At 44.2% G+C, this 26,422-nt stretch overlaps 1 protein-coding gene and 1 long non-coding RNA gene across 6 annotated transcripts in view; one reads left to right on the plus strand and one right to left on the minus strand.

The window, feature by feature from the left end:
- LOC142853511 (uncharacterized) overlaps positions 1 to 25,749 on the plus strand; it is a 46,605-nt gene extending 20,856 nt beyond the window's left edge. The window contains exons 2-4 of the long non-coding RNA XR_012911217.1: positions 14,970 to 15,171; positions 18,222 to 18,474; positions 24,659 to 25,749. This is a non-coding gene — a long non-coding RNA (uncharacterized LOC142853511). The remainder of the gene's footprint in view (positions 1 to 14,969; positions 15,172 to 18,221; positions 18,475 to 24,658) is intronic.
- LOC142853504 (Fc receptor-like protein 5) lies at positions 413 to 26,422 on the minus strand. 5 transcript variants are annotated; one of them, XM_075978685.1, is made up of 13 exons: positions 26,260 to 26,342; positions 22,364 to 22,428; positions 21,706 to 21,726; positions 20,768 to 21,013; positions 19,225 to 19,476; positions 18,159 to 18,443; positions 16,528 to 16,809; positions 12,427 to 12,705; positions 8,018 to 8,131; positions 7,340 to 7,367; positions 5,995 to 6,077; positions 5,753 to 5,803; positions 413 to 1,915 (listed from the first exon to the last, which is right to left on the minus strand). In XM_075978685.1, the coding sequence occupies exons 2-13, from the start codon at positions 22,386 to 22,388 to the stop codon at positions 1,800 to 1,802; spliced, it is 1,782 nt and encodes a 593-aa protein (XP_075834800.1). In that variant the 5' UTR covers positions 22,389 to 22,428; positions 26,260 to 26,342; the 3' UTR covers positions 413 to 1,799. The 5 variants fall into 5 exon arrangements, with proteins under 5 accessions (XP_075834800.1, XP_075834799.1, XP_075834797.1 ...); XM_075978684.1 differs by having other exon boundaries at positions 22,364 to 22,431; positions 26,260 to 26,329; XM_075978683.1 differs by lacking the exons at positions 22,364 to 22,428; positions 26,260 to 26,342 and adding exons at positions 5,324 to 5,395; positions 25,726 to 25,840 and having other exon boundaries at positions 1,828 to 1,915.

Raw genomic sequence — 26,422 nt, forward strand, 5'->3', positions numbered from 1 at the left:
CTTTAACCTCTTACACTACTATGCCCCTCCCATTTTCCTGGAATTGGAGCATGGACATCATCCCTTTGTTCCTATCTCCCTGTCTTCTCTTCTCCTACAAACTCACATTTTTTGGAGTTTGCTTCTTTAGAGAAAAAGAGCTGAAACAATGATCCACAGGGTTAGAGGTCAAGAGAACGTCTGATGGGCACGATGAAAGGGGGCAGCATCTCAGGAGTGGAGAGAGCAATAGAAGGTATATTCACTCACCAATTGTTAACTGAGTATGAGGCCCGCAGAGAAACAAAGATGGTATCAGTCTCCTTTCCCTGACAGGAGAGCTGGCAAAACCCAAGATATCTCAGAGTTCTCTGAGGGTGCTTGTCTTGGTTAGTGTTTTATTGCTGTGAAGAGATACCATGACCACAGCAACTCTTATGAAAGAAAGCATTTAATTTGGGCTTGCTTACAGTTCAGAGGTTTAGTCCATTATCATCATGGCAGGGAGCATGGTGGCATGCAAGCAGATATGGTGCTGAAGAACTAGCTGAGAGTTCTACATCAGCAGCAGAAAGAGAGACTCACTGGGCATGGCTTGAGCTTCTGAATCCCCCCAAATCACTCCTGGTGACATACTTCCTCCGACAAGCCCACAATTGCTAATCCCTCTCAAATGGTGCTACTCCCTGATGACCAAGCGTCCTTATTCAAACCACCACAGTGGTTTTGGCCAGAGGATGGTTCAGGGGCTTTGAATGTGAGTGTTATCCTTGTGAACACACCCTGTGGCGTTTGTCAGAGGGTAGCCAGATCTGCTTCATTAGTCTCTGTCAAGACCTATGGAGCCCCAGCTGTCAGTATGATCCCAGGACTAAAGGATCAGCACCGTATGGAAGCTTATTAGAGATGAAGTCCCAGGTTCTACCCAGGTCCGGATGGTGATCTCTTTCATGTCCAGAAGGCTCTTGGGCGATCATAAGCACATGGAGATCTGAAGCCTTAACTCCTGGTGAACAGGATTTCCCACCCAGATTTTCTCTCATTCTCACTCAGGGGAAAGAAATAACAGGGTGATTCTCAGTTTCTTGGGAGGCACATAGAGTCCAATATTGCTTTCTTCGTCATTCTTCATTCACAATTACATAGCACTTTCTATGACTGAAGATGCATTAGCTTGTCCTTGGTGCTCCTAATCTGGACTTTATGGGGTTCCTTTTGTCAGTTTAGGAAAGACTTAGGGTATGGGGTATTCATTTGAGTTGGGTGGTTAGCTCTTGAGCGGGAAAGGAGTTACACCAATATCAGGTACAGACCTTAAGTTCAAACAATGAAAAGATTGTGAAATGCAGCTCTGCTGTAAAGAGTTCATCATGAGTCCATTGTCCATTGCTTCCCACTTGGTAGAGCAGTACTGAGGGCCTTAGGCTGACACCCTGAGATCATGATTTCCAGCTACAGTCAAACAGTTCTAATCGCGGAGAAGCAACAGCCATCGAAACTGAAGCTCATTGAGGAAGCCAGTACATATGACTTTCCCTAGGTCAAGAGCAGCTTATCACTAGATAAAAAAATAATACTAGATTAAAAAAATACCATGTGCAGTACTTGGTCTAGTGACAGGTGGGAATCCAGGAGGGCTCCGAGTCCTGGCCACTCGGTGCACAGAGCTCAGGATGCACTGCAGTCCACAGCAGTGTGCCCTCTCTCCCACGGAGAATGCTGGGCTGCACTGTGGAGGCAGGAGCTGGGAGATTTGTGAACTCATCTGAGTGCTGAGGAGGTTGACTTCTGCATCCCAGGAGCCAGGGTACTTGCCAGCTTCACCTGAGAGTAGATAACAGGAGACTCCAAGAGGCCACAGCATCAGGGTAAGAGCAGAGCTGGCAGGTCCTCAGGGGGAGCCACAGGTATCGCAGACTCACTGTATTTGTGGCCACTGTCAAAAGAAAGGGAGATTAAAATGTGGGTGCTGCTTGGAGATCTCAGGGTCCTGTTCAGTGAGGTTCCCTCCACCCTCCCTCCTCTCCCTGGCCAGCCTTCTTAACAGTGCTTTGGCATGCTGCCAAGGGCTGTCAAGGGAAGTATATGTAACTTGGATTCAACTCTTGTTTAAAAACTAGATCTACTAGAAAATAGATGTCTTAAAATAGCAACTATATGGCTGACAGCCATCTTTACTAAGGTTAAAAAAGAGTTTGTGCAATGTAACTTCACCACCATTTGGGTTTAGATGACCATGTGTTGTAAAGCAACACTTATAAAACTTATCAGTCCTACTGAGCCCTACAATTAAATTATATTGTATCTCCCTTTTAGATCAAGGAGGCAACAGTAGGTCTACAAAATATTTTGGATTAGGATGGATTTTTATGTGATAATAAATTCCTAAGGTTATAAAGGTCTATTCAGGTGAACAGAACATGACTCAGAGATGCGTGTTTAACCACTTATTTTTTTTTTGCTAATTGCTCAATACTGGGCTTCTGAAAAATTTTAAGTAAGGAGCAGCATATGTTTGATAAATAAGGTTTATAAATTCCTAAGGTCTACTCAAGTAGTCAGTTAGTAACTGACTTGAAGATTTGTGTCTAGCCTCTCTGTCTTTGCTAACTTTTCTAAACTTTAACTATTTGGATAAACTGAGTCATACAAGAAACTGTATGTTCTGTAAGAGTGCACTATGAAAGGATGAAGGCAATTAAGATTTCCAGTCTCTATGTGAACGGTATCTATAGCTTTGTAAAGTTTTCAGTCTCTCTATGGCTTCAAGTTTTATTTAGTTGCTAAAGGATCTTCAATTAAATCTTCACTCAAATTTTTTAAGGCTCAAACTTAACAGAGATGAAGCTGTAAATGCTGATCTTATAAAGATACTAGCTTGTAAACCGTTGAAGATAATTAAGATGTGCAAGTGAATGCTCAGCCACCTTATAAATGATCAATTTTTAATGTGCTCCTTAATGCACTACGCTCATAAGCCATGCTAAGTACAAATGTAATTCATGTACAGAGATAAGCATTGTTTACTATCCTATATTTGTTTTCAAGGTTATGTCTAAAACTGGTAACTAAAAACAAGCAAATTTTGTTTAACTCAGGTATCCTCAAACTCTTCAGAGATCTGCTGAATATGGCACTTAACTGTTTAATGGAAAAATCTTCCCATGATATACAGAAACGCCAGTGCCTAGCTGCAATCCTAAGGGTTCCAAAGAAGATGCCAGGGCACAGGCAACTTCACCTGGATCAGTGTAACTCTAACCACTTGGAAAAACTGCCCCCCTGCCTTGCCTGCTGCCAGGACTCTGCCCAAACTGCGGGCATGGTTGGGTTAACTGCTCTACTCTGCCTTGCCAAAGTGGGTCGGTTTTTCCAAACTCCTTCTCCACAGAAAAATCTCTCAGATTTTCTGGGTCTGACAGTTGACGGCCAATGCTGTTCCATGCAGCAGCCAAAGCTGTAATGTAGTCTGTCCTGTGTGACACCCAAAGACCAACTGCTTCTAGCCTCAACACCCAAATACCACAGGAGCCGAGGATAACCATCCAGCAGTAAGTCTCTGCCATTTGGCTTGATAACTAAGCCATTTGGATTATACTTCCTGCTGTAATTTATTCTCTGCAGGTCTCTGATGATATTGATGGCTAACTGTAGCTTTATGTTAACAGCGACAGGCACCCAGCTCCTCCCTGCAAGGCTGCAGCTGCCAGTTCAATTCATTTCATAAAATCAGGCACCTAGAGTTCACACTGATAAAAAGATACACTCACAACAGGTTTCAATGTAGCTTTTTACTATTCCTTCATTTAAAGGAACCTGCCTTGCAATGACATCTCTCAGGAACCAAGCACCCGTGCTTTATGGCAAACAATTAGATGAAAAGAAAAAGTTCTAAGTTTATGTAAGTTATGAGGGTCTAAGAAAGTAATTTAATGTGTATCAGTGCAAATCGTAAAGATATGAGAAGGCAGTTTAAAGGGATGACAAATGCTTCAGCATCCTTACCGTCAGTATGCTGTTATCATGCTAAGTCTAGAAATGTTCAGACTTTCCCATTAATCAGTGGAGCTCTGATACACTGTTAATCTAGGCTCTGGTAAGCACTGCTACTCTTAGCATAGTCACAAGCTCAAATTTAAGTCTCCTTTGGTTGTCTTCTAAATATAGAGATAAAAGTGCTTCTCAATCATGCTGAAAACATCTCTGTCCAATCTATATTTCCAGTTTCTTGGATATATAGGAAAAGTGTTAATGTTTTTAACCTAGAATAATATTTTTGGGTCCCCAAGCTTTTACTCTGACTTGAAGGTGTGAGTCTACTACTTTTTCTACAATGTGGATTTCAGAACAGTGGTAATGCTAAAATGTCTAAAACTTTTATCTTTTTTAAAATTAAAAAATTCTTATAAGCTTCAGGAAGTCATGACTGTATCCACCTGTTACAGACCAAAGTTTATGTACTCCAGATAAGTACTCCTGTTAATCAACATACTGTTTCCTCCACCTGAGGGTGGGTTTCCCATTTCCCTGGTCTTGGGACTTCTTCCCTCTTCCAATTACCAAGACCATGGGCATGGAAGTTTCGAGTGTACAGCTAAGATAAAAATTCTCCTAAATTCCTTAACTTTACCTTAGGTCCCTAGACTGTCCCAGCAGATTTCCAGTCAGCTGAAGAGTCAGACAGCTCCAAAACTACCTGCAAAGCTCCAGCCCCAGATGTTCCTTGGAACCTGTGTCCTAGACTGCCCCAAAGCAGCCTGCTCTTCACGAGCCCCAGATGGTCCTTCTGAACTTGGGCAGTAAGAGCAAGCAAAACAACTGTCTTCCAGCCTGCGTTCCTTTTGGCCTTCTTGGCTGTGACCACCATTCCAGCCGGGTCCCCAACGACTCCCCTATTTCAGCTAGAAGTAGTTATAGAAGAGGTGATGCTGCCCCTTCTCAGCAACAAAAAGCAGGGATGTTCAATTTCAAAGAAACTCAGGACAAATGGGTAACCGAGGTGCCTATTTAACATACCAAAGTGGACTCTGGTTACCAGTCTTTCTTGGTCCCTACTCACAAGTAGGGACAGAGTCATTCTGGCTGGCATATCCAAGTCATACCCTATACTTCTCCTGCCCCTGGGTTTTGTCCCTTCCCCTGGCTGCTCTTTTCTCCTGTAGAACCCAGCCATTTTAGCTCCTGGCTGACTCTGCTCCTGGATCTCCTCAGTCTGCTTGTCCTCCCTGGATGGCCACCTCCCCCTGGCTCAGTTCAGTCTGCTGGCCATGTTCAGTCTGGACTCTTCCAGATGCCTCTGGCTGTTCTCTCTCATATCTGTGACAAACCCTCCTCTCAACCTTACCTTCGAGCAGACCTGTCTTTATTTTTCATTCAGCCATCTGGTTTCTTGGTCTTGGTCTTTCAGACTTTTGAACTGTAACAAATATTTGTTATTTCAGCTGCCCAATCTACAGTGCTATGTTTTAGCTGCCCAAACTAGGAAAGCAGGGACGACAGCCCCATTCCACCTTGTAGGTGCAGACACAGAAGCTGAGGAGGAGCTATACGATGATTTTGTAACAGTCATCCTGAGCTCCTTCACGGGCAATGGAGAAGGCAGTGCTGTATGGTAGCTTTGGATTAGTTTCAGACACTGTAGGTGCAAGGTAAGAAACCCCAGGAAGCTGGTAAGGAGAGGCTCTGTGCCTGGCTGGCCCAGACCTGCTGAGGAAGTGGAGGCTGAGCAATAGCAAAGAATAGAGACTTCCCTAGATTTTACCCGCATGCTTACATCTCTGTAGGGCGCACCGCACTTCTGTGTAAATCACTTCTCCTTTAGGGTCTGTTTAGGAAGAAGATAAAGTGTCAGAGGATAAGGAGTCAGCCTCTTTTCTCAGCTACGTGCCCCTCCCTTGGCCAGTTTGCTCTATGGAAGGATTATAGTCCTCGAGGCTTTACCATCTTCCTGACCCTGTTCTAATATGTATCCTGTGATTTCTGCCAAACCAGAGACTGGACAGCCCTTGTTCTCACCATTGCTGTATACTGGCTGCAGTTCTATACAGGCTGGTACGTTGTAATAGGTGGGCTCCTGGGATTCTGAATATGAAGGGTTCCTGTAAGATATAGAAACACTGATGTTTGTCAGGAAGTGAGATCATCCATTTAATGGGTTTTCAGTCAACATTATTCCTTTTTTTTTTTAGGTTTATGGCCACATGGTATGTAAGAGGCACCCAGCTAGTGCTTAGATATATTTATTGCATTGTTTCCAGTTTATATGTGTAAGAAATGGGCATTCTATAAAGCTAAGTAACTTGCTAACACCATTAAACTAGAGGGTAAGAGCCAAGACTTAAAACAGGCCTGACACCCTTCTCAGAGGTATCAGTCTCAGAGAAACAAAGATCAGCTAGGCTCCCAGGAACTCTGGTGGTTTGGACACAGCCACCATGGGAGGTGACATGTTTGTGAGCCTTCAGGATGCAGGCTGGTGGCCACTTCTCCACAGGCACTATTTGTTGACAGAGTCACTTCTCTTGGCATGGGTTTTGACTCTGCCAGCCATGCCCACAGATTTCTAGGCTAATTAAGCTATATCACCTTAGGGTATGGATGAAGTCAACGTCTCTGTGATAGGAGAAAAATGACTAAAAAAGCACTTTCATGATTATTGTGAAAGTAGCCAAGTTTGCAGAGGAAGACTAGAAGCCCTTTCTCACCTTGGCATTATCCAACAAAGAGAATATGTGTGAAACGTAGCCCAAGACTTACAAATGGGAGGGAGGGGTTCTAAAGACCATCTACCACATGGTCGGCTGGCTTTTGGGCTTTTTTCTCTGCTCACTAGCCTACTTCCATTCTTGGGTGTGATATTTATTTTTTTAATAAACGATTTCTATTCCATGCTGCTCACCTTAAAAGGCCTGACTTTGCCCACCTTGGTAGCACCAGGATTTTCACCTATCCTGTCTATATTTTTTTCTTAAATTCTAATAAAACTGTTACTGAGTTTCCTTCTGAACTTGTTTCTAAATTCTTTTATTAATGAGAATAAGAACCCCCAAAGGGAACCTCAATTTCCCTGTTAGCTGCCAAAGTGGTCATTTAGATGCCAAGCTAACAGTGGTATAAGGAAGTGGGTTAATAAATGAGAAACACTTGCTACTTGATGTGGGAAGGAGGATTAGCTGTCTGTCGCTAAGGTAGAGCTTCAGGGAATGTGCTGGAGATAACCCAAGGGAGGAGCAGCATCAGTTGGGCACAACCCACCTCAGCAACACTGCAGAAATTGTGCTCTTAGTGATAATAAGATTTGTTTTAATTTTTTTGTCCCATGGATGTTTCATTACTTCCAGAAATAAGGCCATGTTCTTACCTGGAGTCACCAGAGGCAGACTTTCCCCCTGTAAAGGAAGACACTGTGTTTTAGGAAGAAGGGACCTTTGTGGGGACTAGGGGACAGCTCAGATGCGGCTCACACAGAGACTGCCAGGAACTTCCGTTACTGAGATTTGAGTCTTTGCTTTGCTGATGGATGGAGGAGCAGTAGAAACAACTGAATTATTGATGCCGGCCTCAAGGGAAAGGAAACTTCTTAATCTGTCTCCCATTAACCTGGGTTTGAAATGGCGGTGATCATTAATGACTACAGAGAGTTTAATAGCCTCAGACAGGAAAATAGACCTGATCATCTATAAAACTGCTACACATTTTAAAAAAAGCAGCAAAGGACCAAATTCTATTTGGATTCTGTTTTGATTTCCATCTCTTAGAGTCCTTTTTTTCTTCCCATTCCTTAGGAAATCTTATGAACACAGAGCCTCCGTCCTTTCTGAGGTTTTACAAATGACATCCCATCGAGCCATATTGCTCTCGATGTGGTTGAGCAACTTTATATTTGGTAAACAGGACTTCTGAAGGACCGAAGAGAAGGGTGAGGGATCGTGTGATGGAGGAGGAGGCGCTCATGAGAGCCGAGGGATGGCCACATAGTCAGTGTGGGCATGCAGGACCAGAGTCGAGATAGGAAGGGCACGGTTAGGGAGCCACCCACCTGCTCTTCTAGAGAACCAGCAATAAAGCAGCACACCAGCAGCCATGCCAGCCACGGCGAGCAGTCCCCCGGCGACTCCAGCAGCCACAGGAACTCTTCTGTTCTTGGTTGTGTCTGGGGAGCAGAGGGCACCCAAACATAAGACCAGGAAAAGGTGTGCAGTTTTGAATGACTCTGAGTCTTCAAACTGGTGTTTTGGCATCGGGGAGGAGAGGAACCTTTGTGAGCAGAAGGCCTGAGGCTGTGGCGCAGGAGACAGCTCTGCTCTGCTTGTTTGTTGGTGAGGAAGCTTGTCTTGGTACTGCGTCTCTGTGCCCAGGGAAAGGCTAAGGGTCAAGACAGATTGTGGCCGGAGAGGAGAGGCAGCGCTGATGAGCTGGAAGTTCCCAGATGTTCCCTAAAGCCCCACTCCTCTGCACCAATTAAGAACCACTTCGGAGTATAAGGGTGCTGGGAACCATCAGCTCAGGGACTTGTCTTGGCATTCCTGGTCACTCATCATGAGCTCTGTGTGTTGAAGCATATGTTCTGGTCCCCTCTGGCTTGAGCATGAGAGATTTACCAGTGCTTTAAAAAAGTGTCACTTCCTTACTGTGCTGGGCCTTAGGCACATTGTCAGCCTCACAGAAGAAGTTTCCAGAATGGTCTGCAGTCAGAGAGATGTCGACAGACACCCGTTCTCCAGGGAGAGCAGAGATGTCCCCCAGGGACCCTAGTGTGAGGATAGGGTGGGACACGGGAGCTGAATGAAAATGAAACCTCAGTGGAAGCTTCTGCTTCTCACACATGTGTTAGCCTTACAAGGGACAAATAGTATCACTGGCAAATAAAATAAATAAGACAGTTGACACATTTGAAAGCTTTGACCCAAAAATACCTTTTCATGTACAAAAATATTCAATAGAAAGCAAAAAGCGTTCTACAAATTCCTGAAAGCATCTGCAAATAAATATACAAAAGACTCATCTTCATTATTAATTAAATATGCAATTAAACCCAGCCATAAACTATTATTTCTTTCGTGTTTAAATAAATTGACAATAACGATGAAGTTGTGGCAATGCAAACTGAAGACATTTTTTGAATGACAGACAGTTTGACAACGTCTACAAAATTAAAACACACATAAACTTTGAGCCTACAATCTTCTTGGAGATCAAGTAGGTAAAAAATGTTATTCAGTGCTTCCAGAGGCAAAAAGGTGACCACCAAGCCAGCTACAAAACCTGAGGTCTACAATGGCGACCTGCTTTCATGATATGCTGGTGCAATAATGGCACAAACTTTGTGGGAGTAATTGATCACTCCATGAAATGGAGCCCATATGCAACACTGTTCTGGTGGACAAGAACCTGAGACCAGGCATACTATTGTTCTGCTAACGTAACACAGTAATCAGATGAGTCCTTATGACATTCTGCTGTACCCATAGAGAAGCACCTCCCCCAGCCATCATCAGAGAAACGTCCTCTTGCAGTTTAGTAGATGGGAACAAACCCAGAGAACTACACTGGTCAATGTGCAGGGAATGTGGACCTCTCATTCCTAAGTGGTGTCTTCATTGTGCTGCCAGGGCCAGGGGGCTATGGGGAGAAAAGGTGGAAAGATTTTAAGAGCAAACAGTGTCTTCCAGGTACAACAGCAATGATAAGCATGAGAACTGTTGTGGCAGCAGGTATAGGGCCTGCACAGGTGCCAGCAGATAGGACTCCACACTGAGGAGGAGGAAATGGACACAGACGTACAGCCCTGAGCAAGAAACTATCTCCAACTGATATCTGCTTGCAAAGGAAAAGCTAGTTTTCTCCATTGGAGTCTCACGAGGTATATTAACCACTGTGGTAGTTTCAGTAGGATGCTTAGCCAGCAGGGATGGCACTGTTTGAAAGGATTAGAAGGATCAGGAGGTTGTGTCTCACTGGACTTGGAGAAACTGTCACTGGAGTTAGACTTTGAGGTTTCAAAAGCCCGTGCCGAGGCCCCGCTTCTCTGTTTACAGATCAGCCTGCAGCTCTTGGCTACTGCTCCAGCACCATGCCTGCTTGCCACTGTGTTTTCTACCATGATAAAAATGGATTAAGTCTCTGAAACTGTAAGCAAGTCCCAGTTAAATGTTTTCTTTTTTAAGAGCTACTTGGGCATGGTGTCTCTTCACAGCAATAAAAGAAAGTCTAAGGCAACCACACTTAAGGACCAGCAGCGGATGACCAACACAAAAGAACTCCATGGTATTTTTGTAGACTTTTTTTTTAAATCTAAAATTGTTTTTTTTTGGGGGGGGGCATTTTTTTTGTCTTATTGACCTTTTGCTCATGTATTATGGTTTCTGGTTTTGTGTTTTTAAGGCCTATTTAGTGTGTGTATGTGGAAAAAAACTTGTTTTCAATAATACATTTATTATAAATATGCTAATATATTATATAGCAATATATATTATATATTATAAATATAACTACATGTGTACAGTTCTTGCAGGATTTCTATGGTAATGTTTCTGTTACACAATAAAACCTGGAGACAACCTGAGAGACTGGGTAAAGAATTCATTATAAATTAAAAATAGAGGTTTTATAGCTAAATGTGCAATGTGATCCTGTTATAAAAATACTTTGTGCTTTATTTCCCGGTAGTGTGGCATCTGGTAAGTTACCCTTGTTTAAGTAAATGATCCTAACTCATGTTTGTGCAGGAACCCTGATTAAGTGTAGAGCAAAAAATAAATAAAGGTAAGAAAGTAGGAGGAGACTTGTTGGGAAGAAGAAAGAGGGGGTAAAGAAAAGAGGGGCCAAAAGATTTGAATGGATAGTGAAAGGTGAAAGGAACTATGTGTACTGAAACCCCAAGTCAGGAAACAGCCCCTGCGGTCAGCTGTGTATTGAGACCCCAAGTCAGGAAACAGCCCCTGCGGTCAGCTGCTGGAAGGAGTGGGTGCTGACCAGTGTTTGGTTGTTCCAGCTTTCCTGTGACAGCGACTGTCACTATGCCTCACTGTGCTGGGACCCCGGGTTATGGCCAGCCTCACAGGAGTGGTTCCCTAAGTGTTTCATATTCAGAAAGAGGTTGAAGGACTTTCCTATTTCAGAGGGGGCTGCACTGCTCCCTAGGGTGATAAAAATGGTACAAGATTGGAGAGGGGGAAACCATGAAGCTTTACCATGTCCCCTACCACAGCTGGGACCCCAGAGACCCTGGGGATTAGGGCAGGAAGGACACAGCACTGAAGCTGAGGGAGAAAAGCAGCCCTTGGTTCCTTCCGTCTGAACACAGCCCTCTACAGTGAAGGCCTTTTGGACTGCAAAATGTTTTATATTATTCTTTAGAGGCTTTCTCAAAACTCATCTATAATTTATTCCAGTCTTGGGGAACGAGAACGTATGTGTAATGTTGGATGTGTTTTGAAGTAACAACACAAAAACACAAACATGTTTGAGGAATCTGAAAATAGAGACACAACTGAAAGCTGGGCTTCTGAGAAATGAGAGGACTGCTAGGAAAAGAAGTGGGCTTGACAGAAAAGCCAAGACCTGCTGTGGAATAGCAGGTCGGATCTAGAGCGGAGGGACTCCATGGAGAGGTTATGGAGCGGGCAGTAGGTGCAGAGGTAGAGGCACAGTTAAAGGGCCCAATAAGTGTGATACAATAGGAGGCCAGAGACTCTTCATCAAACAGTGGAAAGGCATGGAAATGTATGGAAGTGGGGCAGGAGAAGAGCAGACGGGGCGCTGAGTGGCACTTCCGTCGTTGAATTAATGGTGAATTTGGCTAGCTGATGGCAGGGAGAAATAGAGAAAAATCTAAGGAACACCTGGGAAGGAATATCAGTAGGACTTGCTGTGAGGAGGGAGGGAGAGAAGTGTCAGGGAAGATCCCTGGGACTCTTCCCTAGGGATCTGGATGAAAGAAAGAGTCTCATGTGCAGAGACAGCCTGAAGAAGCCCAACCCTGAGTGGAATATCCCTTCCAGAGATGTCCAGTTGAGGAGCTTTCAAGAAGAGTGGGATACAACACACACAGGTCTTCGGGGTCTTCAGTTTAGGACCATCAGGGATACCCAGGGATACCAGGATACCCAGATGATGGGTACAGATTCATCGTAAGGAGTAGCACAGTTAACAGAACACACTGAACTTTCCCTTTCCACCTAAGACTGTTGGCCAGACAAGCCTTCATCCTCTGGTAGATGGTATTTCTGGTCACAATGGATGGAGAGTGATGCTATCAGGCAGGATAAGGCTAATGGAGGAAAGGTACAAATTCTTCAGTATGTAAGACCCAAAGAGACTGCGGAGGCAGAAGGCTTGCTGTGACATCACACAGTAGCTGCTTCTGTGAAAAACATCCCAACCTTGCCTCCTGGACATGGTAGAGAGATGATCTGCCCCTGCACGGCTAGTTTGAAGTTAACTTACCTATAACACTCAGAGCCAGAGTATCACTGCGCTGGGGCCCCTGGCCGTTGTCAGCCTCACAGAAGAAGTTTCCAGAATGTTCTGCAGTCACAGAAAAGTTGAAGGACCCTCTTCCTCCAGAAAGGGCTGAGCTGATCCCCAGAGTGACATTTTGGTAATAAAAGTGGTACAGGATTGGAGGAGAGGCTTCCAGAGCCTCACAGTGAAGCTCTAGCATGTCCCCCACCACAGTTTGGGCTCCAGGGACCCCAAGTGTGAGGACAGGGCGGGCCACTGGAACTAAGGGAGAGAGTGAGTTAGTTCATACTAGTGTCTTTTATTTTTAAATAAAACCCCAATATATTAAAAAAATAAATTCACAATGAGAATTTTTGTCATGTATTTTCATTTTCTAGGGCTCACATCTGTTTAGTATTTCATGGCTTTCCCCTCCATTCCTTTTCTTTCTTCCCTTCTCCATTGTTTTTCTTTCCCCATGAGATAGAGTCTGATTAGATAGACCAGGCTGGCCTTGAACATTAACTTGTAGTCCTCCAAGTGCTGAGATTATAGCTCTGCACCATCACAGCTAGATTTTTTGTATCTTTCCTCTGTGTCAGTACACTCACATCAACACTTACACATCGACGCGTGTGAGATCACAATCTACACACTGGTTTATAATCTGCTTTTGACCTTAGCAATGTTAAAATCCCAACTGAAGTATTGTTCTGATTATAATAATTGCTGTGGGAGAGCCTAGTATACTGTAGGTGGTACCATGCCTGGGTAAGTGGTACTAGGCTACTGAAGAAAGCGCTCCTCTGTGGCTTTGGTGTCAAACTTCTGCGTTGGCTTCCCTGGAGGATGAACTGTGGACTGTAAGCTGAAATAAACTTTTTCCTCCCCAAGCTGGTCGTGGTCAATTCTTTATCACAGTGATTGAAAGATTCGGCGTGAGATGGACCTTGGTATGTCCTATGGCAGGTGAGGAACTCAGGAGGGAAACCAAATACATGATGCAAAAAGAACTTGAATGTAGAGTTTATTTAAGAAGAGTGTATTGGGATGGTAGGGAAGGAAGGGAGAGACACAGACAGAGAAAGAGAGAGAGATAGACAGAGAGACCGAGAGAGACACAGACAGAGAGAAAGAGAGGCACACACAGAGACAGAGACAGAGACAGAGACAAAGAGAGGAGAGGGGAGAGAGACAGAGCTGTGGGCCAAAAAATGAGTTTGAGATTGGAAGGGGGTGGAGCTTGTCTCTTAAAGGGACAGGGTACTGTTTGGGTTCTTCCTGCCAGGTGACAGGGAAAGCCAGCATAATCCTAAAAGTGATGAGACTCTAATACATAAAGAACTCAGTGCAGTGGAGCCCCAGTAGATTCTGGGGCTATCAGAAGCCTTATGAAGCAGAAGTCATGAGGTTGGGGAAAATGAGATCAAAGCACTCAGCACCAAAGGCAACAGAGACAGGAAAATACAGGAAGAAGATAATTGGAGGGCTTAATAGAATAATGGAGACTTCTGGCTTACTGAATGTCAAAAACCTCACCAAAAAAAACAACAATTCTATTTTGAGAAATATATTCTATTGTGAGAAATCTTCTAGTTCTTCTCTGAATTGGCTATGCAGTATTTCTTATTTTTCTTTACTCTCAAGATAGCCTTGCAACAAATTCTCACTTACCTAGGACTCCTGGCCCCTTTCCTCGTGCTATAAACAGGCTGGCACATCAGAACCAGTAGTTTTCAACAATATGTTCTATTGCTTTGGAAAACAACAACCACCACCGGATTTTTACTTTCTCCTGAACAAAGATCCAAGTACAAATAGAAGCAAATTTGTTCTTCCAGTGAGTCTTTTCTGATGTTAACAAGTGGCCTTGATAATGATCAACCAGGATTTGTATACTGAATAAAATGAGGGCGTGACCACTTGCTCTAAGGTATGGTTGAAGAGAAGGTTTTTGTTTGTTTTTTGTTTTTGTTATGAGGGATAGTACAGCCAGAGACCTGTGGGAAAGTCGAAGAATGCAAAGAGGAAGTAGACTGAACAGGCCATCAGAGTGAACTGGGCCATTCAAGGAGGGCAAGGAGTGCCAGCAGTGAGAGAGGAGGACCAAGAAGGGTGAGACAAGAGAGTGAATGGCCCAAATGGCAGGGTTATATAGGAATGAGAAGTTGGGGGAAGGGAAGTCCATGGGCTGGAGAAGTTTAGGGTAGGGGGCAGGGTGAGAAGAACTGAGAAGAGCCAGGATGGGACTCTGCAGCAGTACTTGCGGAGAGATCCTGGAGGCCAGCACACACTTTAGTATGCTAATAGGCACCATAGTTAGCCATTCATTCTGGGTTTCTTTAGTACCTGACATATCTCTTACCACTACTATTCAACAAAAGTCTAGAAAACTACATAATGCAAGCCCATTTGCTTAATGGATTTCTGGAAAGAGGGTCATGAAAACCCTAGAAAGTCATGCTGGTTGTTCATCTGCTCCTTTCCCACCCACCCTCGGGCCTTGGCCCTCCTGGCTCCTTATTTGACTGGCCTCCATTTTACAGAAATGATGCCTTGAGGGGAGGTGTCTGTGCTTTGCTACCACAGAACTGACACCCTTTCCCAGATCAACTCTTTGCTCTCCTGCATTTTGAGACTCCATGGCAGTCTCTGGTGTCGTTAGTGCTTCGCTCCAGGATATTCTCCCTTCTGAATTCACATGCTCTTCCAGGGTGCTGTCCTGAGGTCCTTCCTTCTGGTTCCCAGGTAACCAGAATGTTCCTCTCTATTTACAGCTGAGCAGGGGGAGGTAAGGAGTCACTGTGGATAGGAGCTCTAGCCTTTTGGAGCATGGAACCTGATCCAGGATGTGACCTGTCCTGTGTGTGACCTGTCCTGGATGTGACCTGTCCTGAATGTGACCTGTTCTGGATGTGTCCTGTCCTGGATGTGACCTGTCCTGGGTGTGGCCTGTCCTGGGTGTGGCCTGTCCTGGGTTTGACCTGTCCTGGATGTGGCCTGTCCTGTCCTGAATGTGACCTGTTCTGGATGTGTCCTGTCCTGGATGTGACCTGTCCTGGGTGTGACCTGTCCTGGGTGTGACCTGTCCTGGGTGTGACCTGTCCTGAATGTGACCTGTTCTGGATGTGTCCTGTCTTGGATGTGACCTGTCCTGGGTGTGACCTGTCTTGGATGTGACCTGTCCTGGATGTGACCTCTCCTGGATGTGACCTGTCTTGGATGTGACCTGTCCTGGATGTGACCTGTCTTGGATGTGACCTGTCCTGGATGTGACCTGTCTTGGATGTGACCTGTCCTGGATGGGGCCTGTCCTGTCCTGGGTTTGACCTGTCCTGGGTGTGACCTGTCCTGGATGGGGCCTGTCCTGTCCTGGATGTGACCTGTCCTGGGTGTGACCTGTCCTGGGTTTGACCTGTCCTGGGTTTGACCTGTCCTGGGTGTGACCTGTCCTGGATGTGACCTCATCTTGAAGGCTGCTGCTTACTTCTGATGGACGGTAGCTTATCCCTGCTCCATTGCCTGGGCACAGGAATAATAGTTCAAATGTTCAGTGAACAGAGAGAGGTGTAGAGGTCTGGGGGCCTTAGGATTTCAGTCTCATGATAAAATCAATAGATGGAGGTTGGGTCAGAAGGAGGGAGGGACTCTCTTGGTTACCACATTCTCCACAGCATCTCACTGTAGGAGCCTGGGGATAGGAAAAGAGTATGCTGCCAGGACTTGAAGACACAGCAGTGAGGGCTCACGTAAGCAGGTTTGTCAGGAGGTATCTCTCCCAAGATGTATGTTTCTAGCCTCCCTCTGGTATTTCTTTATGAGGAGTCATTTCATTTCAACTGAGAAGTGATCTGTGGTTTATGAAAGGTGTATTCCTAACCACTGAGCATTTTCCTCAACTTGACTTTCTGAGACTTCCCACCTCCCTCAGCCCCTTCTATTCCTAAGTTTTTCCTGTTAGTCTTTGAGTATGGTTGGTAGCTTATTCAGAACATTGGATTATTGGTAACTGACAATATCCATTTCCGCCCAACTGTCTTGAGTCCCGCTAAGGAGCTCTGTGCAGTTAGGATCCATTCCTAGAGGATGCCTAGCAACACGTACCTTTCACGGTGATGGTGACTGCCTTGCTGACAAAGCTTCGGCGACTGTTGTTGGCTTCACAGTAATAATCCCCCGCGTCACTGCTGTTTACCCTGGAGATCTTGAGTTCTGCCTCTGAGGACTTAGTGATATTTGTTTCCTTATTCAGCTTGTCTCTTTTGTACCAGGAAAGTGTGATGGGCCCTGGGACCCCTTTTACTGAGCAGTTGAATAACAGCAACTGCCCTTCAAACACTAACCTTGAGGCTGGGACGATGTGTATTTGGAAGTCTGCAAAAGCTCCTAAATAAATAAAAATGACACGTCTGAGGCATTTGGTGACAGGATGCTCATAAATGAGGTAGAACATGTGAGAAGCGGCCTGAGAGTAGAGTCAGGCTGCTCTCTGGGAAGTGGAAAGAGGGCAGAGACTGTTTTCTGCCTAATGAAAAGGACCCGTTTTCCTCAATGACCTTGTCAAAAATATGGACCAGGAATATAGGCTATTCTGCCCAAATTAACCTCATGTCTTCCCATCCTGATAGGGCAGTTCTAGAGATGTCACCCAGTGCTCCACACTTAGCAAAACTGGTGGAGAGGTGAAGGGAAAAGGGGGACTTGACATCAAACACGACTGTCCCGAGTTTAGTGACAGCACAGTTGATTGGGAATGGGGCATTGGTGTAAATAATAAGCTGCCCTGAAGTTGGCATTTCTTAACTTCTCTAGTATATCTGTCAGGCGCATCCAGGATAGACACGCAATCCAAGGAAGGGTATCTGTGTGGGGACAGTTTTAGGCATGTTGGCTGAGGACAGTGGCCTTTTAAATTAGTCTTCAATCTAAAAAACAAAATATAGTAGTTGAATAGAGGGTGGGAAGCATTGTTGTGTTGAAGGAGAGACTGTGCTGGGAACCACTGATATGACTGTTGGACAGCATGCCGACTGGTTTCTCTGACCTGTCCATCCTCCAGCAGCCAGAGGAACAGCCATTCCCTCCAGCCATGAGCAGATCGATAAGGTTTTCTTAGGAATGGGAGCGAGTTTACAGGTAATGCTGTCACTTTCCTTCCCTCCGCACTCGTGATAGCTTAGACCATGTGTCCCCTACTGTGCTCAACTAGATTTCCTGTGTGTTGGACCAAATTCAGTCAGGCAGAGTCACAGGCTGACAGTCATGCTTAATAAAGTGATGTTGCTTTAGAGCCTCAGGGAAAAGTGATAGTGTGTGTAGCGCCATCTCTAAGGGCATCAAGGTGGAATTGTTTATTTGCCAAGACTTCATCCTTTGTCTTTCTTGCCTTTAAGTAGCCTGTACCAGGGACCTAGTGTTTTAGAAACCTGTTTGGCTGAGCAGAACATTCATCCAAGGCTGCCCCATAGCTCACAGTTTAGGACTATAGCACTGGGAGGAAAATATGTCTGGGAGATTAAGAAGTAGCTTTCTCTAAAGGCATTGAGAGACAAAGAACAACCCCCCTTCTTTTCTTGGTTCAAAGAGCATCAAGGATATCCACACGAGTTTCATATTTTTCCCCATTCACCTTCCACAAGCATGAGGAAGTACTTTCTATAGAGACTAGTGACCCGAGCTGGTGTGCCCTTCTGCATAACCAGTCCATACCTGGGAAATCTCAGAATGATACTCACTCTGTACAGTAATTCTGATTGGCAGGCTTCGTTTGCTTACTTGGGCATCCGTTGCTTCTGCAGTGCACTGGTACCACATTGCATCTTCAGTCCATATGGCAGGGATGTGGAACTCCGAGGAGCTGTGACAGCCTGACCCCAGAGCCTGGAGGTTTCTGAAGAAACAGAACTGGAGCTGGACATTTGACTTCTGTGCAGGGAGCTGAGTCTGACAGGCCAGTGTCACCGGGCTTCCATCTATGAGTTCAGAGGGTCTGACCATCAGCACAGGACGTGGGAATAATTCTAGAAAGAACCACAATCATCCACTGAGCAGGTCCGTGCTGGGGAATATGATGTTAAGCTGTGTTACTTTTGCTTATGTTGCATTTGTTTAACTGTGTGAAGCTCTGTTACTATGCCAGTTTAAAACACCTGATGGTCAAATAAAGGGCTGAACGGCCAATAGCGAGGCAGGAACAAGGGTAAGGGAAAGGAACAGGAGAAAGGAGAGAGGAGTAGGTGGGACTGGCAGGCAGAGAGGAGAAATATGAGGAGAAATTTTGGAGCAGAGATTTGGGAAAGAGAGAAGAAGGAGGACTTCAGGGGCCAGCCACCAACTACACAGCTGCATAGCCAGTCACAAAGTAAGAAGGAAAGAAGACAGGGACAGAGAAAGATAAAAGCCCAGAGGCCAAAGCTAGATGGGATAATTTAAGAAAAACTGGCAAGAAACAAGACAAACTAAGGCCGGGCATTCATAACTAAGAATAAGCCTCCATGAGTGATTTATTTGTGAACTTGGTGGTGGATTTCCCAAAAAGCCAAAAGAGTAAAACATTACACTACAGTTAAGTATTCTTCAGAAAACCCCAATTCATCCTCAGCACCAGCATGTGGAGTGGTGTTGCTCACCAAATGCTGGCAAAAGAGAGGGGCCGCTTTTGGTTACCAACATCTTTCCATCCAAAAGACTGTTTTTTTCTCTCAGTGGACTTCTAGTCCACCCTTCCTTCCTATTCTGCCTCTACAAACACAGAGAGCCTGCCTATGACTAAAAATCTGTTCAGAATAGTTAAAGTTGTACCTTGGACTTGGACTCTGACTGTATTGGAAGAAATTTTGGACCAAAACTTCTCCTTAGTGCAGTGGTATTGACCGTTGGCCCTCTGATCTGCATGCTGAATAACGAGCTCAGAACTTCGACCAGATGATTGCAGAGGGACCTCATTCTTGTAAAATGTCAGGCTCTTTTGTGATGTACTTTTCTTTGCATCGCACCTCAGAACCACAGAGTCTCCCTCAAACACAGCAGGTGGGCCTCGAAGCACCAATGGATCTGTGAAACATAGCAGGCCATCACTTTTTCATTCTCCTTTTTCATTACTGTCCAAGTAGGTTTTACAAGAAGTGGAACTAGAGAAAGTGTTCTTAGTTCTTTTTCTGAGTTTCAAACACATATCTGCAGTTTGATAAAAGTTTCTGTCACCATTGGGAATGCAATCTTCCAGTTCCTTCTCCCATGTTGGTGTACCTGAGGTTCTGTATTTTTTTTCTCTCTTAGGGGATTTTAATAATCTGTATCTACTTGCTAGTTTATTTGGCTAGTACTTTATTTCTCAAGATGCAAACTGATTTCCAGTAGCCATAGTTTTCCTTCTATACCAGAAATATAATTTAATAAGGTTTCCTGTCCATTTAGGGTCCTTCATTTTGGGGTGTGTAGATTTGTATGCTTCAGTAGGTAAGTGTTCAAGGGAATCATTAGACCAAAAAGCATAGCTTTTCCCCTTTCCTTGCTAATAGTGTCTTTTCTTGCTTACTAAATCAAAGGCAGTTGTCACAGGCTGACACTACTTCAACTTCAGATCAGGTTTCAAGACCAAAAGAGAAAATGCCTCCCTCCCTGACCCCTCCCTCCTTTGTGTATCTATTAAAAAAATCAATCAATTTATTTCTATCTAATATTTAAATAGTTTCATTGCTTCTCCATGAGCAGTTTATAAACACTACATATTCTTGGGGTTCAAGAATATCAAGTTTTGGGCTGGAGAGATGCTAAGAGGTTAAGAGCATTACCTACTCTTCCAAAGGTCCTGAGTTCAATTCCCAGCAACCACATGTTAGCTCTCAACCATCTGTAATGCGGTCTGGTGCCCTCTTCCGACATGTAAGCATACATGCCAGCAGGACATTCTATGCATAATAAATAAATAAATCTTAAAAACAATCAAGTTTTGAGTCTGTAAATACAGGGTAAGTCTCAAGTCTCTGTGTAGTCGCAAAGAGTCTGATTCAGGCCAAATTTTAAGGACCACAGGGATAGAAGTGGGTGGATGTATTTGACTCATGTTGAACTAAATTAACTGTTAGTAACAACTATACCTTATGTATATACTACTTGAAGTCACTGCCTACTAGACAGACTAGATTTTATACAGACAATTTAAATTTTATTAATTTTTTGGTTTAAATTTAAGACAATTCTGTTCTATATCTGATTTTACACAGAGATTAAGTTTTCATGGCACAAAATAGAACGGGTTGTTCATTTGTGGTGAGCGGTAATTAAACCTGTAGAGAAAACTGCACTGAATGGGGTTGGAAGCTTTATTTCTCTTCTATCTCACCTTTGGAAAAGCGCACGTGCGCAGGGATGCTTAGATGAAAGTTGTCAGCTTGGCATTGGTACACTCCAGACATGCGGACTTTGAAGGTGTGTCCTTGGATTTCTTCTACTATTTTGCTATTCCAGTACCATTTTGTTTTCTGGGGTAAGTTGAAGCCAAATCCATAGCAAGTCAGAGTCACTGTCTCTTCTTGGAAGAAAGTGGTCCATGAAGGCTCAAGAGAAATCACAGATTTGGGTACAGTTTCTGAGGATGAGAGAAAATTAGTCTGTAGCAGAGAAGTCACAGTTTCAGCCCCAGAAAGGCCCTGTGGGATAGACAGGGAGGACCTGGCTTTGGGCCATTCCCGGAGCTGCGTGCTCCCCAAGTTCACTGATGGCCCTGTGGGATAGACAGGGAGGATCTAGCTTTGGGCCATTTCCAAGAGCCCTACCCCCCAAGTTCACTGATGGCCTTGTGGGATAGACAGGGAGGACCTAGCTTTGGGCCATTTCCAAGAGCCCTACCCCCCAAGTTCACTGACGACTGAAGGCTGCTTAATGTCATCACCCACAGGGAAGAGTGATTGCCCATTGATGGCAATCTGGCAAGACAATCTCTGGGGGCAAAGATAGCAGGATTTACTGTAACATCAGTGGTTCACTAGCCTGCTCTGGAAGAGGGCCCTAGATAAAACACCTCTTCCTTTGCCATCTCATCATTCATAAGCCCAAAAAGAACTACAGAATCATTAAAATCACAGCTTTGCATTTTCCCTAAAAAAAAAAAGTAATTTTATGATCAGGTTTTGACACTAGAAAAACCCAAGAGATCATGCACTTAACTGCCTTGTTTCCTAGAAGACGATTTCACTAAAACCCATCATCATTAGCTGGAAAATACAAGACATTAGGGAGAAACTCTTACCAAGGACTCACAAAGCAGAAGAAAGGACTCACCATATTGTCTACTGATAGGAGCTGGAAACAAAAATAAACAATAAAGTCAAGAGTTAGAGATGAAAGTACAAGTAAGAACTTTCTTTTTCTTATTCAAAAAGATAATGTCTTTCCATATCCATTTTACTACTTCTCATGAAAAATTTATTTATAAAAATGCTGACAACTGTTTGTCATATGTCTGTATATATAAAGATATTTCCCCTAAACTTTAAAGATAAATTTAAAAGTGCTACTTTCTGGCAACAAGTATAATACAGAAGGTAGGTGCAATGATAGCAAAGGAAATTATGACCAAGAACACGGGAACCATCCAAGTGAAGATTGATGCTTATGTCTGGCCTAAGAACACAGAGAGGGTGATCAAGGCAAGAGAGGCACAGGAGAAAGGGTGTTGGTGTTCAGAAGTGGCCTGAGCAGCTGTGGCAGGTGAGCAGTGATGAGAGAAATATAGTTGGGAAGGAAGGCAGGGCCACGTGAGTAGCTCCCGTTTTCTTGTAGAAGCCACGGGGAACCATAGAAAGAGCTCACAGGAATGTGATGAAGTCAGAAGGTGAAGCTTTGACGGAGTGTTCTGGCAGAAAGAAGCCTTCCACAGAGAGGAAGGGAAATACTGTAGCTGGGTGATGCAAAGGTTAACTTTCTTCAGAGTATTTACCCAGGCTTATCTGTATTGTGTGCATGCTCACTGCTCACTTGTAAGGCTGCTCTCCATCGGAAGGCCTGCTGTGGAACGGAAGAGCTATGAGATTTTTTGGAATAATGACTCAGTTAAACAAACAAACTAGGCTAGTGATGGTAGAAACAGGCCAGGTTGGAGACATGAGTAACGAGGAGAGAAAGGTGGCAAAACTTAGCGGGTTTATTAATTTATAAATGATCCAGAGAAAGGATGGATTTGATTCTTTCACTTGAAAGAATTTTCTGTAATGCCAGTCGTTTACTGGGCAATGCAATGAAAATCCATCTGTGAGTGACAGACACATCCCCTGTCTCCTTGGAGATGATGGAAGGGTAACTTAAACCCTAGTATTTTATTAAGACCAAGTGAGTGGTCGCCATTACCCACATGCCATGGTCACCATAGCTTTTGTATTTGAGGACTTCCTACTTGGTTTGCAATTACACATATCATTTCATAGAGTCTTTATAACTTAAAGTGCCATTTCATAGATAAGAAAGTTGTTTAGCTGAAAGAAATGTCTAACATCCTTAGCCATCAGGGAAATGTAAACCAAAACTACTCTGGGATTCCATCTTACACCTGTTGGAATGGCCAAGATCAATAAAGCAACTGATAGCTCATGTTGGTGAGGATGTTGAATAAGCGGAAGACTCATTCGTTGATGGTGGGAGTACAAGCTTGTAGAGCTACTGTGGAAACCAGTGTGGCTGTTCCTTAGGAAGATGGGAATCGATTTACTCCACTACCCAGTTATACCACTCTTGGGCTTCATCCTACCACACAGACACTTGTTCAATCATGTTCACTGCCAGAAATATTCAAAATAGCCAGAAATTTGAAACAATCTAGAAACTCCTCAACAGAAGAATGGATAAAGAAAATGTGGTACATTTATCCATCCATTTAAAACAAGAACAAAAACAAAGTACAACAAAACAAACATCATGAAATTTGCAGACAAATGGAGAAAACTAGAAAAAATCATTTTGAGTGAGTATGTATTCACTAATATGTGGATATTAACTATTAAGTCAATGATAACAAAGCTATGATCTATAGAACCACAGTGTATAGGTATAGAGTAAGGGACTAGAGGATACAGATAGATATCATTAGGAAGGGGAAATAGAATGTGTATTACGGATGGATGGATGGAAGGGGGAAGGAATGGGAGGATCAAGTGGGGAGAGGGAGGGGTAGGAGGTTGAAAGGAGGGAATACAGGGAGAGACAATTAAAATTAAATGGCATTTAAGGGGTAGTATGAGAAACTAATGCAGTAGAAGCTTCCTAAAATATATACATATATGGAGACAGTCTAAGTGAAATTACTAACTAATGGGGGAGACAGAGTCCCACAGGCCATCTTTTGTCACCAAGCAAAGCTTCTACTACTAGGCCTGGGTTATATCTAATTGAGTTGCTGGACAAAGGGATCCCATGGGAATCTCCAAACAGCCCAGGCTGCTGACAAGACTATAGGTTGCTTTCCTCAATCTGGCAGCAAGGCCCCATTGATGAAGACAATACCCACACAACTCATTGAACATTGAGATGTTGAACTGGTGCCTACAGAGCCTTTACTCCAATGTTCTAGCATTTTTGGTAAAGGAAGGTACGCTTCCCGGTGTATACCAAGCCATCCACAAACCTTCTGATATACAGTGGTGTCCTGCTTGAAAGACATGCTAGGGCAATGGTGGCTCAAAACTTGTGTAAGTAATGAACCAGTAACTGATTTGACTTAAGGCCCACTCCACGAGATGGAACCCATACCCAACACTGAACTTCATGGGTGACCAAGAACCAGAGACTAGGTTGTCCAGAGATACTACTGGCCTTAATATGTGTGTGTGTGTGTGTGTGTGTGTGTGTGTGTGTATGTATGTAGTAACTAAGTGACTCCTAATGGATGTATGTATGTGTGTGTATGTATGAATGTATGTATGTATGTATGTATGTATGTATGTAGTAACTAAATGACTCCTAATGGATGTATGTATGTGTGTGTATGTATGAATGTATGAATGTATGTATGTATGTATGTATGTATGTAGTAACTAAGTGACTCCTAATGGTAATCTGCTATCCTCGTAGATCAGTGCATGTTCAGCCATCATCAGAGAAGCTTCTTCCTGCGGTAGATGGGAACAAATACAGAGACCCACAGCCTGGAGAGAGAGAGAGAGAGAGAGAGAGAGAGAGAGAGAGAGAGAGAGAGAGAGAGAGAGCGCTAAATAAGATGTCTTCTTTAAATTCCTCCCCCCAGAACTCAGGAAACCCTGCAAAAGAGGATGCAGAAAGAGTGTAAGAGCCAGAGGGAATGAGGACACCAGGAGAACACGGCCTCTGAATCAACATGAGCAGAGCTCATATGAACTCATAGAGACTGAGGCAGCACGCACAGGGCCTGCACAGGGCTACACTGGGTATAAGTCTTCTGAGTATATATTATTGCTTCCAGTTTGGTGTTTTCATGGGATTCCTGAGCATGAGAATGAGTGGGTCTTTGATTCTTGTGCCTTCTCTTGGGTCTTTTCTTCTGTTGGTCTGTCTTGTTCAACTTCAATGTAATAGTTTTTGTTTTACCTTATTGTATTTTATTTTACGATACTTTATTATTATCTCTCAGAAACCTGTTCTTTTCTAATGAGAATCAGAAAGAGAGTGGATTTGCATGGAGGGGAGATGGGGTGGAACTGGGAGGAATATAGGGAGGGGGAATCATAATCAGGTTATAATATGTGAGAAAAGGATCCATCTTCCATAAAGAAAGAAAGAAGGAAGGAGGGAAGGAAAGAAGGCAGGGAGAGAGGGAGCAAGAACATGGTTAAGTGGCTAGTAGGTAGTAACACAGTTTTGAATCCAAACTCTGACCCCGCATCCCCGTGCACCATAGTGACACTCTCTACCCCTCCCCTTCTTTCTTCTACCCTCTCCTTTCCTGCCCCTCTTGTGCCATGGCAGGATGTGCTTCTGTTTCTGAGATAACAGTTCATTGCAGCTGTGGGGTCCTTGCCCCATCCACCGCCCAGCCCCTGTGTTTCAGGAGCTATTTACCAGTTGATTTGTGTGTAGATACTTGCCTGTCTCTGCCACCCACTGGGACTTTGTTTAATTGGAATTACATTTCCCAACTGTTTTTTTTTTCCCTCACTGGCTTTGCTGAAAGCTCTTGCTTTCTTCGTGGGCATGAAACATCCCACTGTCTTCAGCATTGTGTACAATATTGCACATAGAGGGGGTCTAAGATTTTTTTTTTACTAGGTGGACCCACATTTAATTCCAATATTTAAAACTTAGTAAAAAGCAAACATTTTGTAGGTATGAACTGACAGAAGTGTGTATCCATGAGCAGTAACATTGTCAGCTGCTGTAGGTGCCCTCCCCTTCCTGATTTCCCATGTGGCCACCTCTGACTTCCACAGTGTTCTCTCTGTGCCCAGTCCATTTCTGGCCGGCATGAATGTGCAGACGGAGCTGTCCTCTATGTGAATCCCTGGTCAGCTCACACACAAGACCAGGAATAGCCCGGCACAGAAGGGAGTCGAATAAAGCTGTCACGTAAGAGTGAACAAACAAGCGCAAGTCACTTTCTGTTCTTCACAAAGCATTCGTGAAAGAAAAGAAAACCAGGTGAAACTTTAATCATTGCTGTTGTCATAGTTCTTCCTCTGCCGGCTGAAGCATTTTTCACCCGGGACTGTTTTCCTTGAGATCAGGAGGGGAAATCCTGAGCAGTGTAGAAAGTTGGGGAATACAGCCTCACATGGGGGAACTCTGTGGCTCTGAAATGCAGGAGACAACCAGGCCTGTGTTGGGAGAGATGGATGCTGCCCGACCCACTCCAGACCCACAGTGTCTACTCACTCACAACCGGTGGAGTCAGCCACAGCAGCGTGAAGACCACCCAGGGCGAGACTGATGGAGGCATTTCCTCACAGGTAGCAGCTGGCTCTTGCTTTCACAGTAGCCAGTGCACAGCTCTCACCAGCTCCAGTGAGACTATCTGGGGAACTGCTCTTCTAAAACA

The sequence above is a fragment of the Microtus pennsylvanicus genome, chromosome 7 (genome assembly GCF_037038515.1).
Source record: "Microtus pennsylvanicus isolate mMicPen1 chromosome 7, mMicPen1.hap1, whole genome shotgun sequence".
NCBI lineage: Eukaryota > Metazoa > Chordata > Mammalia > Rodentia > Cricetidae > Microtus > Microtus pennsylvanicus.